Source organism: Pongo abelii, chromosome 3 (genome assembly GCF_028885655.2).
Source record: "Pongo abelii isolate AG06213 chromosome 3, NHGRI_mPonAbe1-v2.0_pri, whole genome shotgun sequence".
Lineage (NCBI taxonomy): Eukaryota > Metazoa > Chordata > Mammalia > Primates > Hominidae > Pongo > Pongo abelii.
The window spans coordinates 103,743,840-103,758,325 of NC_071988.2; the positions used below are offsets into that span (position 1 = coordinate 103,743,840).

Genomic DNA, 14,486 nt, shown 5'->3' on the forward strand with positions numbered 1-14,486 from the left:
CCATTGTTCCCGCACAGGCTAAGTGCCTGGGGTTTGTCCTAATCAAGCTGAATAGAGCTATAACACTCACCATCTGGCCCAAGATTCCATTCTTTGGAATCCATGAGGCCAAGAACCCCAGGTCAGAGAACAAGAGGCTTGCCGCCATCTTGGAAGCAGCCTGCCACCATCTTGGGAGCTCTAAGAACAAGGACCCTTCCAGTAACATTTTGGCAACCCAGATGGGAATCTCCAAAGTGGTGAGTAATATTGGACCACTTTCGCTTGCTATTCTGTTCTATCCTTCCTTAGAATCAGAGGAAAATACCAGGCACCTGTTGGCCAGTTAAAAAAACGATTAGCGTGGCTGCCATACTTAAGACTCCAGTGTGAGGCTGTCTGGGAAAGGGCTTTCTAACAACCTCCAACCCTTCTGGGTTGGGAGCATTGGTCTACCTGGAACCAGCTTCCACTTTGAATTTTCCTGGGGAAGCCGAGGGCTGAGTAGAGGCAGAAAGCTGTCGTTCCGAACTCCCAGTTAAGATCATGGCATAGCCAGAAGTCTTTACTCAACAGTCGCCCATGTCTGCACCCCTACCTCTCCTTCTGACCCATATCTCCTGGGTCCTGACCACGACTTTCTTCAAAGTGTAGCCCCAAAATTCTCCTTACCTCTGAATCTACTTCCTCTGATCCCTGCCTCCTAGGTACCAATGCTTCAGACTTTCACTTCGTCTCCCAAGCATTAGAGCAAGTTGTATCTCCAAAGGGATCTAGGGAAGCTCGATGCTGTGTCCTTGGGCATCTAGGCTATGAACCCAGGGAGTCTTGTCCCTGGTGCCCCTCCCAATTTAGGTATACAGCTCTCGACATGGGCAGTTATGTGAGACCCATTCCCCACCACCCTTGCCAGGGCCCCAAGTTTGTAAATGGCTAGGAGGATTGCTCTCCCATTGTGTAGATGCTCTCCTCCCCCAATTTCTACCCAGCTTACCCCTCTGCAATACAATCTCCAAGCCTTGGCTCCTTGGCCAGGGCCTTAGAACTGATAACCCAGTACTTTAACAACTGGAACTGGGTCTACGACAACATAATAGATCAGGATGAAAGTGAATTGAGTAAATTAAAAGGGAGGCGCATATTCCTATGGTGGATGGGGGCAACGAGCGAACATCCTTCTGCTGTGTTCCCAAAATATATCTACAAAGAAGAGGGAAGGAGAGAGAGAGAGACAGAGAAGAGAGAGAGAAAAAGAGAGATTCAAAGAGAGAGAGAGAAAGTCAAAGACAGGAAGAAAGAGATCCTAGTAGTAGCAACTTCTTTGCTAACAAAAGAAAGTAGAAAATTAGCCTTTAGAGGAAACCTCATTGTGAGCACACCTCACAGTTCAGAACTACCCTAAGTCAAAAAAAGCAAAAAGGGTAACTTACTAACTCAAAAATCTTAAAGTATAGGGCTATTCTGTTTAAAAAAGATAATTTAACGTTAACCACTGAAAATTCCGTTAACCCGGTAGATTTCCTAACAGGGGATTTAAATCTTAATTACCATACAAAAGTCCGCCCAGACCTAGGAGGAACCCCCTTCAGGACAGGAAGATAGATGGTTCCTCCCAGGTGATTGAGAAAAAAACACAATGGGTATTCAGTAATTGAGGGAAACTCTTGTAGAAGCAGAGTTAGGAAAATTGCTTAATAATTGGGTCTGCTCAAATGTGGGAGCTGTTTGCACTCAGCCAAGCCTTAAAGTACTTACAGAAAAAAAAAACTCTATCTCAATCCTGACTCAAAAGGTTACCCACACCCTCTCTGAAATGAATTTGCATAAGAACTGTTGTTTGTGGGAATGCATCTTGATGGGGCAACTGGGTTGTTAGGAAATACTCAGGAACCCAGCCCAGCTCTAGAATTCACCTCTGAGCGCAAAGGCAATGTTGGGCACACTGGTAAAGGACCACTAGAATCCAGCAGCCCAGACCCCTTTCTTTGTGGTCAAGAAAGGTGGGAAAACAGGTGCAGGACTTCTACGTCAGTGAGCGTAACTAATCCAATAAGCAGAGGTCCATGGGTGGTTATGCACCCTGGAAAGGAATAAGCATTAGGACCATAGAGGACGCTCTAGGACTAATGCTCATTGGAAAATGACTAGGGGTGCTGGCATCCCTGTGTTCTTTTTTCAGATGGGAAACGTTCTCCCTAAGGCAAAAACACCCCTAAGATGTATTCTGGAGAATTGGGACCAATTTGACCCTCAGATGCTAAGAAAGAAGCGACTTAATGAACTTCTGCAGTACCGCCTGGCCATGATAGCCTCTTCAAGGGGGAGAAACCTGGCCTCCTGAGGGAAGTATAAATTATAACACCATCTTACAGCTAGACCTCTTTTGTAGAAAAGAAGGCAAATGGAGTGAAGTGCCATATGTACAAACTTTCTTTTCATTAAGAGACAACTCGCAATTAGGTAAAAAGTGTGATTTATGCCCTACAGGAAGCCCTCAGAGTCTACCTCCCTATCTACCTCCCTACCCTGGCGTCCCCCCCCAGCTCCTTCCTCAACTGATAAGGACCCCCCTTCAACCCAAACGGTCCAAAAGCAGATAGACAAAGGGGCAAACAATGAACCAGAGTGCCAATATTCCCTGATTATGCCCCCTCCAAGCGGTGGGAGGAGGAGAATTTGGCCCAGCCAGAGTGCATGTACCTTTTTCTCTCTCAGACTTGAAACAAATTAAAATAGACCTAGGTAAATTCTCAGATAACCCTGATGGCTATATTGACGTTTTACAAGGGTTAGGACAATCCTTTGATCTGACATGGAGAGATATAATGTTACTGCTAAATCAGACACTAACCCCAAATGAGAGAAGTGCCACCATAACTGCAGCCTGAGAGTTGGCCATCTCTGGTATCTCAGTCAGGTCAATGATAGGATGACAACAGAGGAAAGAGAACGATTCTCCACAAGCCAGCAGGCAGTTCCCAGTGTAGACCCTCACTGGGACACAGAATCAGAACACGGAGGTTGGTGCCACAGACATTTACTAATTTGCATACTGGAAGGACTCAGGAAAACTAGGAAGAAGCCTATGAATTTTTCAATGATGTCCACTATAACACACGGAAAGGAAGAAAATCCTACTGCCTTTCTGGGGAGACTAAGGGAGGCACTGAGAAAGCATACCTCTCTGTCACCTGACTCTATTGATAAAGGCCAACAAATCTTAAAGGATAAGTTTGTCACTCAGCCAGCTGCAGACATTAGAAAAAAACTTCAAAAGTCCACCTTAGGCCTGGAGCAAAACTTAGAAACCCTATTGAACTTGGCAACCTTGGTTTTTTATAACAGAATCAGGAGGAGCAGGTGGAATGGGACAAACGAGATTAAAAAAAGGCCACCGCTTTAGTCATGGCCCTCGGGCAATTGGACTTTGGAGGCTCTGGAAAAGGGAAAAGCTGGGCAAATCAAATGCCTAATAAGGCTTGCTTCCAGTGCGGTCTACAAGGACACTTTAAAAAAGATTGCCCAAATAGAAATAAGCCGCCCCCTCATCCATGCCCCTTATGTCAGGGGAATCACTGGAAGGTCCACTGCCCCAGGGGACAAAGGTCCTCTGAGTCAGAAGCCACTAACCAGATGATCCAGCAGCAGGACTGAGGGTGCCTGGGGTAAGCACCAGCCCATGCCATCACCCTCACAGAGCCCCAGGTATGCTTGACCATTGAGGGCCAGGAAGTTAACCGTCTCCTGGACACTGGTGTGGGCTTCTCAGTCTTACTCTCCTGTCCCGGACAACTGTCCTCCAGATCTGTCACTATCCGAGGGGTCCTAGGACAGCCAGTCACTAGATACTTCTCCCAGCCACCAAGTTGTGACTGGGGAACTTTACTCTTTTCACATGCTTTTCTAATTATGCCTGAAAGCCCCACTCCCTTGTTAGGGAGAGACATTCTAGCAAAAGCAGGGGCCATTATACACCTGAACATAGGAGAAGGAACACCTGTTTGTTGTCCCCTGCTTGAGGAAGGAATTAATCCTGAAGTCTAGGCAACAGAAGGACAATACAGACGAGCAAAGCGTGCCCATCCTGTTCAAGTTAAAGGATTCCGCCTCCTTTCCCTACCAAAGACAGTACCCCCTTAGACCCGAGGCCCAACAAGGACTCTAAAAGATTGTTAAGGACCTCTTGTTTCCAATCTGGAGACAACCCATACCTCAAACCTCACCTGTGTAAATGTTAGCAATTCTATAGACACAATCAACTCCCAATGCATCAGGTGGGTAACTCCTCCCACACAAATGGTCTGCCTACCCTCAGGAATATTTTTTGTCTGTAGTACCTCAGTCTATCATTGTTTAAATGGCTCTTCAGAATCTATGTGCTTCCTCTCATTCTTAGTGCCCCCATGATCATCTACACAGAACAAGATTTATACAATTATGTTGTACCTAAGCCCTGCACCAAAAGAGTACCCATTCTTCCTTTTGTTACCGGAGCAGGAGTGCTAGGCGGAATAGATACTGGCATTGGCAGTATCACAACCTCTACTCAGTTCTACTATAAACTATCTCAAGAACTAAATGGTGACATGGAATGGGTCATCAGCTCACTGGTCACCTTGCAAGATCAACTTAACTTCCTAGCAGCAGTAGTCCTTCAGAATTAAAGAGCTTTAGACTTGCTAACTGCCGAAATGGGGGGAACCTGTTTATTTTTAGGGGAAGAATGCTGTTATTATGTTAATCAATCCAGAATTGTCACTGAGAAAGTTAAAGAAATTTGAGATCGAATACAACGTAGAGCAGGGGAGCTTCAAAACACCACACCCTGGGACCCCCTCAGCCAATGGATGGCCTGGATTATCCCCTTCTTAGGACCTCTAGCAGCTATAATATTGTTACTTCTCTTTGGACCCTGCATCTTTAACCTCCTTGTTAAGTTTGTCTCTTCCAGAATCGAAGCTATAAAGTTACAAATGGTTCTTCAAATGGAGCCCCAGATGCGGTCCATGACTGAAATCTACCGTGGACCCTTGGACTGGCCTGCTAGCCCATGCTCCAATGTTGATGACATCAAAGGTACCCCTCCGGAGGAAATCTCAACTGCACGACTGCTACTATGCCCCAATTCAGCAGGAAGCAGTTAGAGCGGTCATCGGCCAACCTCCCCAACAGCACTTGGGTTTTCCTGTTGAGAGGGGGAACTGAGAGACAGGACTAGTTGGATTTCCTAAGCTGACTAAGAATCCATAAGCCTAGCTAGGAAGGTGACAGCATCCATCTTTAAACACAGGGCTTACAACTTAGCTCACATCTGACCAATCAGGTAGTAAAGAGAGCTCACTAAAATGCTAATTAGGCTAAAACAGGAGGTAAAGAAATAGCCAATCATCGATAGATGATTGAGACCAGATGATGCTTGAGACCACAGTGGGAGGGACAATGATCAGGATATAAACCCAGGCATTTGAGCCAGTAACGGCTACCCTCTTTGGGTCCCCTCCCGTTGTATAGGAGCTCTGTTTTCACTCTATTAAATCTTGCAACTGCACACTCTCTGGTCCGTGTTTGTTCCGGTTCGAACTGAGCTTTCGCTTGCTGTCAACCACTGCTGATTGCTGTCATCCCAGATGCTGCCGCTGACTTCCACCCCTCCGGATCCGGCAGGGTGTCTGCTGCACTTCTGATCCAGCGAGGCAGCGCCCACTGCTGCTCCCAATCTGGCTAGAGGCTTGCCATTGTTCCTGCGTCGGCTAAGTGCCTGGGGTTCATCCTAGTCAAGTTGAATAGAGCTATAACACTCACCACATGGCCCAAGATTCCATTCCTTGGAATCTGTGAGGCCAAGAACCCCAGGTCAGAGAACAAGAGGCTTGCTGCCATCTTGGAAGTGGCCTGCCACCATCTTGGGAGCTTTAAGAACAAGGACTCCCCCCGGTAACACCATGATTCAATTACCTCCCACTGGGTCCCTCCCATGACACATGGGGGTTATGGGAACTACAGTTCAAGATGAGATTTGGGTGGGAATACAGCCAGACCACATCAGGCCCTGTGGCCACAGCATGTCTGACTGTTGGAAGAACACAAGGAGGCAGAGGGATGAACAGAGAGAAGGAAAGGTGTAAAGGCCGACCTTGTTAGGCCTTGTAAAGCATTTTAATGATTGGGGTTTTTAGTCTCAGTACAAGGAGTTCTGAGTGCTGAGTGATGGGTGCTGGAGGGTTTTAAGCAGAGGAGAGATGATGATGTAAGTTTTTTGTTTTTTTTTTTTTTGACAGGGTCTCACTCTGTTGCCCAGGCTACAGTGCAGTGGCACAATCTCGGCTCACTGCAGCCTTGACCTCCCAGGCTCAGGTGATCTTCCCTCCTCAGCCTCCTGGGTAGCTAGGACTACAGGTGTGTGCCACCATGCCTGGCTAATTTTTTGTAGAGTCGGGGTATCACAATGTTGCTCAGGCTGGTCTTGAACTTCTGGGCTCAAGTGATCCTCCTTCCTCAGCCTCCCAAAGTGCTGGTATTACAGGCATGAGCCACGTCAGGCCTAATTTAGCTTTTAGAGAGATCATTTTGACTTCTGTATTGAGGACACACCTTAGCAAATGATGGAAGAAGACAGACTAATTTTTATACGTTATTATAAAAATCCAGGAGAGATAGCAGTGGTTTGGACTAGATAGTGGCAGTGGATGAATTCTAGTATACTTTAAAGGTAGAGCAGACAGGATTTGGGGTGTGCAAGAGAGAAGATATGAGGATTGCTCCAAAGTTTCAGTGTGAGCAACTGAAAGATGGGTTGTCTCTAACTTGGGTGGGAGGAATACATTTAAAGAGATTAGATCAGAATGTGTTAAACTTGGGATGCCTTTCAAGTGAAGATGCTATAAGGGTAGTTGACACAGGTCTATGGTACTGAGGATAGAGGTCCGGCCTGGAGAACCTGGGAAACGTCAGCCCACGGCAATATTTAAAACTGGAATACTGGACGAGGTCACTCAGAGAGTGAGTGTGGGTAGGAGTGTGTGCCAGGACAGAGCCATGGGGTACTCCAGTGTTGGGATGGCAGGGAGAATGTGGCCCAGCAGAGGAAGCTGGGTGGAGAGAGAAGCAGGAGGCAAATTAAAAGGGCACAATATTCTGAGAGCCAAGTAAAAATGCTTTAAGCAGAGAGGTGGCGAGGGGGTGATCAAATTGTGAAGTGTTGCTTATCGATCTAGGTACGGTAAGAAAAGCACTGAGAATCAAATAGTGCCAACCCCACAGATGGTTTCTTTCCTCTCTTTCTGAATTATGATGGCTTCTCTAATGATTCTTTGGAACTTGCGCCTCAAAGGAATGACAATGACTAAAGAAGTTGAGGATCCTGTGGTGGTCACTGGGCTGTTCACAAATGCATCTCCCATTGTGGGCACATGGTAGGAGTGCCATGCTTAGAGAAAGCCACTTGGTTTCCTTAGCCAGTGAAACGTAAGCTAAGTAAAGTTTGCCATTCCTGGCAGGAGCTCTGAGAACCAGGGAGCAGTCTGCCACATTTCCTTGGCAGTGAGCAACTGTGGGAGCATGTGCCGAGAGGAAACATCTATCAGCCAAGGTCGGAGTTGTTACAATGAGCAGAACCCCCTACTGAACTTGGATAGACATCCAGTATGAGAAATAAACTTTAGTTTTATTAGTTTTATGTTGCGACAGCAAAACCTAACCTATCCTGAGGACGCAATGCCTAAATACAAAAATAATATAAACAGTGGTATCCAGTCTCCATTGATAACCAGTAGATTATACATTTCAGGATACGAAATTTTACTTTTCCACACCAGGGACGAGAAAATCCAGCAAATAACACAGATGATAAAACTTGACCTCATTGTAAGTTCGCCTTTTTTTTTTTTTTTTTGGAATGGAGTCTCGCTCTTTCTCCCAGGCTGGAGTGATGCAGTAGTGTGATCCCGGTTCACCGCAACCTCTGCCTCCTGGGTTCAAGCGATTCTCCTGCCTCAGCCTCCCAAGTAGCTGGGATCACAGGCATGCACCACCACGCCCGGCTGATTTTTGTATGTTTTAGTAGAGACAGGGTTTCACCATGTTGACCAGGCTGGTCTTGAACTCATGACTTCAGGTGATCTGCCCGCCTCGGTCTCCCAAAGTGCTGGTATTACAGGCGTGAGCCACCTTATGGGACCACTGTCTTATATTCAGTGCGTTTTTGACAGAAACATTGCTATGGGTGCATGGCTATATTTGGTCTTTGTCCCCAGTTCTTGCACAGAACTTCTAAAACCTTTGAAGTTTACTGAGAGAGGTGTCTTTTGTTCTACATAATAAGCCCTTTTTGCTCACACTTGAGTTTATGCTAATGAGGTCATTTAGGGTGGGGCCCCGGATAACCTCAGGCTCAGGCTGGTCAGCAGAAACACCACCTGACCTTTGAGCTTTGGGAAGAGAGGGCATCTGGAGATCCAGCTCCATAACATAAACTCTTGAATGGTAAGATTTGGAGAGCTCCCAGGCAGACGAACACAGTGAGGTGCTGGGGAGAGGATGCGCTCTGGGTGGGAGTGGAGCTCCAGGCACCTCCCCATGCCTTGCCCTAGCTTCTTTTCAATTTGGCTCTTCCTAAGTTGTAGCCTTCATCATAAACCTGCAAATGTAAGGATTTTCCTGAGTTCTGTGAGCTGTTCTAGCAAATTATTTGAACCTTAAGCAGGCAGTGTGTGGGAGCCCCTTCGACTTTGTAGCCAATATGGACAGAAGTGAGGGTCACCTGTGGACCCAGTATTTGTGACTGGCAGTGGAAGTGAGGCAGTCTTGTGGGACTCAGCCCTTAAACCTGTGGAATCTGACACTAACTCCGGGTATTTAGTGTCAGAATTGAATTGTAGATACTCAATTGGTGTCCGGAAGAATCAGAGAATTGGTTGATGGTGTTGGAAAACACCGTACCAATATAACACTTAAGTTCATTTTTAACATAATGTCTGACTGGGTTTTCACATGTTTTAATATTAGAGAAGAAATGGTGGTGTAAGAGACAAAGAAATAACAATTACGCATAAAAGAATTTTATTTAGTGGCCAGATCCCAATGAATAATGTCAGTCATTGCTTGGTTCTGCTAAAATGTGGTATTAGATATATTCTTAAGAAAGTGTACAATTGCATCACCAAAAGCTGTTTAATTTGGATTGTGTAGAATAAAAGAAAACTACATAAGTCTTTGTTCTTTGATAAAAATTTTAAAATATAAAAATGAAAAAAGAAACCCAAAAGCAGTATTCAAAACTAACAAATGTCACCTTGGACTATTTACAGTAAGACGCCTTTTTGACAGGAGAATCTTGTTCTCAGCTTGTTCTTTTCCTCACATTTTACTTACAGGGATTCTCACTCCCCCATCTGATCCCTATTCATGACTTCTTCCATTCCTGTCTCACATGAAACAGCCATCTTCCATGCTCTCTAACTCATCTTTGAGTCTCTCTCTGACACTCCTTTTTCCTACTCTTAAATTATCAATAATTCTATTCAACAGACATTTATTGAGCACCTAGTATGTGCCAGGCACTGTGCTAAGAGGTGGGGAACAATACAGAGATGAAAAGACATTGACCTTTTCCTCAAGAAATTCAGACTTTGGGTTGAATTAAAAAATGTTTTTCTTTCTTTTTTTCTGAGATGGAGTTTAGCTCTTGTTGCCCAGGCTGGAGTGCAATGGTGTGATCTCGTCTCACTGCAACCTGCCTCCCGGGTTCAAGTGATTCTCCTGCCTAAGCCTCTTGAGTAGCTGGGATTAGAGGCATGCGCCACCACGCCAGGCTAATTTTGTATTTTTTTTAGTAGAGACGGGGTTTCTTCACATTGGTCAGGCTGGTCTCGAGCTCCCAACCTCAGGTGATCTGCCCGCCTCGGCCTCCCAAAGTGCTGGGATGACAGGCATGAGTCCCACACCCAGCCTAAAAAATGTTTTTCATATTATATTCCAGGTAATCCCAGACCTCTATGGGGTAAATCTGGGGATTTCTTGAAAGAAAGTGCACTCGTGGAGGGTCTGTCCACTTGGCTCACTCCAACACAGTTTGAATTTGGAATTCTGCTCTTCTTCATGAAGCACAGTCTCAAAAGCCCACACATACAGTCTGAGTTCTGAACGCTCAGCAGGTGGGAACTGGGAACTGTGGGTTGGCTAGCAGCGGGGCCAGCTATGTCAATTTGGTTTTTAGGAAGGGTATTCTTTTAATTGGCTTCTACAAATTCCAAATTTGAAAAGCCCTTAATCCAAAAAAACCTACTAAATTTGAGCAAAAGATACATATTAACAGAGTCTCCTCTGATTTGGACTTGCAACAAGATACTATAAGATGCCTATCTTTGATAAATGTCCAGCAGCAGCTCTTTTTATTACCTCTGCACATTCATATTTCCTTCCATTTTTCTGTGATATTTTCTTAGTTTCCAACGTAAGCCTGCAGGTGACCTCAGTTTTTCTTTGATTATGGTTGAACCCAAAGCAAGCTCAGCTCTTGCATTTGGTCTACATCTTTGTCCATGAGGCTTAGAGAGACTCATGGTAGTTACTTAAAAGAAAAATAAACTATGAAATATAAAACACTGTACATGGCATACTATGAAAGCAAACACTAAACCATACCTTCACTGCCCCCATCTTGTTCCAGGCCTGGCAGACCACGTCCCTACACATATTCACATTTGGAAATCATTCTCAGTCACAGTGTATCAAGTCCAGATCACGGTGGCGGGCTTTGCTCTCACAGTCTGTGGCATATGTCTCTCCTGGGATCCACACAGCCGACCACTGAACAACGATGAAGGGGGCTTTCGTGGGAAAGTTCTTCTCACTATGCCTTTCCACAGGTGACACAGGGTCACATCTCAATACAATTTCTGTCCTATTCTATGATACACTATTATCCATTCAAGAATATTAGCGCCAGATTCAGAACTTCCTCACGAGCTGGTTCCAAGCCCTTTGGACCTGAAGGCAACGTCGGGAGTTGGCATTACTCCCAAGGAACATCTGGCCTGCCCTACTCGGTAGGGTGCTTGAGACATGTGGAAAGAATGGGAAGAGGTGGGAGTGCTGGGAAGGGGACGGATAAGAAGTGATCATGCACAAGCTTCTTGCTCTGTCGTGCATATATTTTCAGTGTAACAGCGTGTATTTCGACACATAAGGGCTTGTGCTTTTTCATTAAAGAAATAACTCGCCCTGAAAAGCTCATTTGGCAAATGTGGCCATGAATGTGTGTGTGTGTGTGTGTGTGTGTGAAAAATGAGGTTCTGTGTCAAGTCCCGTGAGTGTGTCCTACTGGCCCCTCCCCCACTGTCACACCCACCTCACCAGCAAGGAAAAACTGATGGTTTACACCTGGTCAGTCTGATATTCAGAAGCTTCTGACAGGCTTTCTGAGAAGCTTAGGAAATTCTCCTGGTACTCAGAGCAAACAATCTCATAGCGGTAATGCCGGAACTCCACGGCAAAGGTGCCAAAATAAGACAGGAAGCACATGACCAGGCCCCACTGGACCCTGGCTGCATACATGTGGATGCTTTGGGCCATGAGGATGAAGTCTGCGGAGAAGCAGTCAAGGAAAATACCCTTATCAGCCACATTAAAACTGGAATCTTTTCAGGGCAGAGACAGATTATAGGAAAAGTCTGGCTCTCCTCATCACCAGCAAAACTGGTAGCCTGCTAGAGCTTGTTGAACATGAAAATCTATATGAATAACAAGTTAACATTATTGAGCTCCTATTTGGTGGTAGGCATGCTTTTAGGTGCTTTCATGGATAGTATCACTTAATCCTCACAACAATCCTATTATCGTTGTTTTTGTTTCTCATTTTTAAATGTTCTATTTGCCCTTAAATACTCTCTTATCCAAATAATTGTCAGTTTGTTTAAAAATAGGGAAACTGAGACCGAATGGGTAAATAACTTGCCTGAGGTTACACAGGTATTAATTGCCCAGGCTGGGCTCAAACAAGCACTCTAACTCGTGCGCCATGTATTCAATAGCCGTACTCTGTAGCTGCTTACGAAACTGGGAGATTAGGAAAAGGATTACAATTCCAAAGTAATTAGTTGGCCAGAAAAATTAAGCTATTTAAAAAAAAATCACTGCAAATGGTGAGCCAAGACCGGCCACTGCACTCCAGGTTGGGGGACAGAGTGAGACTCCATCTTAAAGAAAAAAAAAAAAAAAGAAGAAAGCACTGCAAATGACTATGAATTCGTAGTTATCATTATATCTGCAGAAATAATTTTCAACATCAAATTACTAACTACCAACATGTAAGTTGTGTTTGGCTCTGCAGTGCTACTAACAGTGTCTGAGTGGCTGGCCTGTCTGTCTCTTCTAATTTTCACTATTGTTTTTCAGACAATACTGTATAGACTAGTTTCATTCCTCATATCACGTCTAAACTTGTATGATAAACAGATGAGGCCAGATGGGGTAGCTCATGCCTGTAATCCCAGTGCTTTGGAATGCTGAGGTGGGAAGATCACTTGAGCCCAGGAGTTTGAGGCTGCAGTGAGCTACGATTGCACCACTGCTCTCTAGCTAGGGTGACGGCAAGGCCCCATCATTAAAAAAAGAAAAACAGATGAGACTCTTATGCCTGGATACATATATGGAGTGTGTGTGTGTGTGTGTTGTGTGTATCTGTATCTGTATATACACAACAGAATAAATGGAGAGAGGAGCTGGGAAGAATGGTAAAAAGTTCATAGCATGATTTAGTGAAAGGTCAAGTGTCTGAGGAACTAATGCATTTACTTAGAAAGATCAGAAATGTCTCCTTAGAATTAGTTCTATCTTCTGAAATTAGACCTGAAATCGGGAAATTTTCAGAGAGCAAGAATGTGAAATTACTTCAGCCAAACTTTGCTTTGCTAACTGGGCCTTCATCCATTCACCTGAGAACCAAAGAAAAAAAAAAAGATTCCACGTGTTCAGAAAGAGCATGAATCAGAATCATTTGGTGAAAGCTCAAAACGGGATAGGCTGGGCAAGGTGGCTCACGCCTGTAATCCCAACACTTTGGGAGGCCGAGGAGTGTGTATCACTTGAGCCCAGTAGTTCGAGACCAGCCTGGGCAACATGGCGAAACCACGTCTCTATTAAAACTACAAAAATTAGCCGGGTGTTTTGGTGTGTGCCTGTAATCCCAGCTACTCTCGAGGCTGAGATGGGAGGATGGCTTGAACCCAGAAGGTGGAGGTTGCAGTGAGCCAATATCATGCCCCTGCACTCCAGCCTAGGCAACAGAATGAGACCCTGTCTTAAATCACAAAAAACATCTCGGAATGATTTAAAGTCTGCACATTCTTCTGAACAAGGGTGTAAATATTGCCAAAGCAATATTAACTTATTACTTAAATTAATAGAGAAAGCATATCTCCTTTTTTCTTATACTGGCAGAGTTTTGATCTTTTTGTTCATAAAGTATTTATTAGGTTGCTAGCAAGAACCAAGTTTTTTGGCTTGAACTTAAGTCCTTAAATGTTCTCTATCTAATGTGACTGTAGAACTTTGGAAAATCAGCAAAATGGTGGAACGGGAATTTGTGAATGAAGAAGAAATAAATAGTCCAAGTACTCCACTAACTAGAGAATGGGCTCTGAACTGTGTGTGTTTTCATATTTTATTCTTTCCCCCCCTCATCTTAGGGTCTGCTTCTATTCATATTTTAAAGCTACTTTCTCTTTCTTTGAATTGATATACTTTATTTTTTTCTAGCTATTTTTGAACTTTTAATTTATATTTATTTATTTATTTATATTTCAATAGGATTTTGGGGAACAGGTGGTGTTTGGTTGCATGAATAAATTCTTTAGTGATGATTTCTGGGATTTTGGTGCACCCACGACCCAAGCAGTGTACAGTGCACCCAATTTGTAGTCTTTTATCCCTTATCCCCCTCCCATCATTTCCCCTGAGTCCTCAAAGTCCACTGTGTCATTCTTAGGCCTTTGTGTCCTCACAGCTTAGCTGCCACTTATGAGTGAGAACATAGGATGTTTGGTTTTTCATTCCTGAGTTACTTCACTTAGAATAATGGTCTCCAATTCCAACCAGGTTGCTGCAAATGCCATTGTTTCATTCTAAAGCTACTTTCTCTAAGGTGGGGTCCTGAAGTGGTTAAGAGTGCAAGAGCTGAGCCTGAGTTGAAATCTTGATCCACCACACATTATCTGTGTGATCTTGGGCAAATTAAACTTCTTTGTGATTCACTGTTCTTACATGTTAAATGAAGATAAAAAGAGTTGATACATTTAAAGTACTTAGAATAATGCCTAGCACACTGTCTAAAAATTGGTGATTATTACGACTGAAGATGTGTAATTGCATTGTCTGTACAATCTACCCTTTAGGAACCTTGATTCCTTTCTCTGGTTTCCTGAGGAGGGCCTTACTGGAGTGAACACTTCTTTTATTTTTGCCTTTATTTTATTTTATTTTTTGAGTCAGGTTCTCACTCTGTCACCCAG

At 44.3% G+C, this 14,486-nt stretch overlaps 1 protein-coding gene and 2 pseudogenes across 7 annotated transcripts in view; 2 read left to right on the top strand and 1 right to left on the bottom strand.

Annotated features, from left to right (window-relative positions):
• Positions 1-296: 296 nt before the first annotated feature.
• LOC129058805 (uncharacterized) lies at positions 297-4,182 on the top strand (annotated as a pseudogene).
• Positions 3,531-5,527, top strand: LOC129059181 (syncytin-1-like; annotated as a pseudogene).
• A 3,492-nt stretch (positions 5,528-9,019) lies between these two features.
• The window catches only part of TMEM150C (transmembrane protein 150C), an 87,418-nt gene continuing 81,951 nt past the window's right edge, over positions 9,020-14,486 (bottom strand). For all 7 annotated transcript variants that reach the window (XM_024246371.3, XM_054553482.2, XM_054553485.2 and 4 more), the window contains one exon: positions 9,020-11,561. In XM_024246371.3, the coding sequence (XP_024102139.1) occupies positions 11,353-11,561 (209 nt within the window). In that variant the 3' untranslated portion in view covers positions 9,020-11,352. The remainder of the gene's footprint in view (positions 11,562-14,486) is intronic.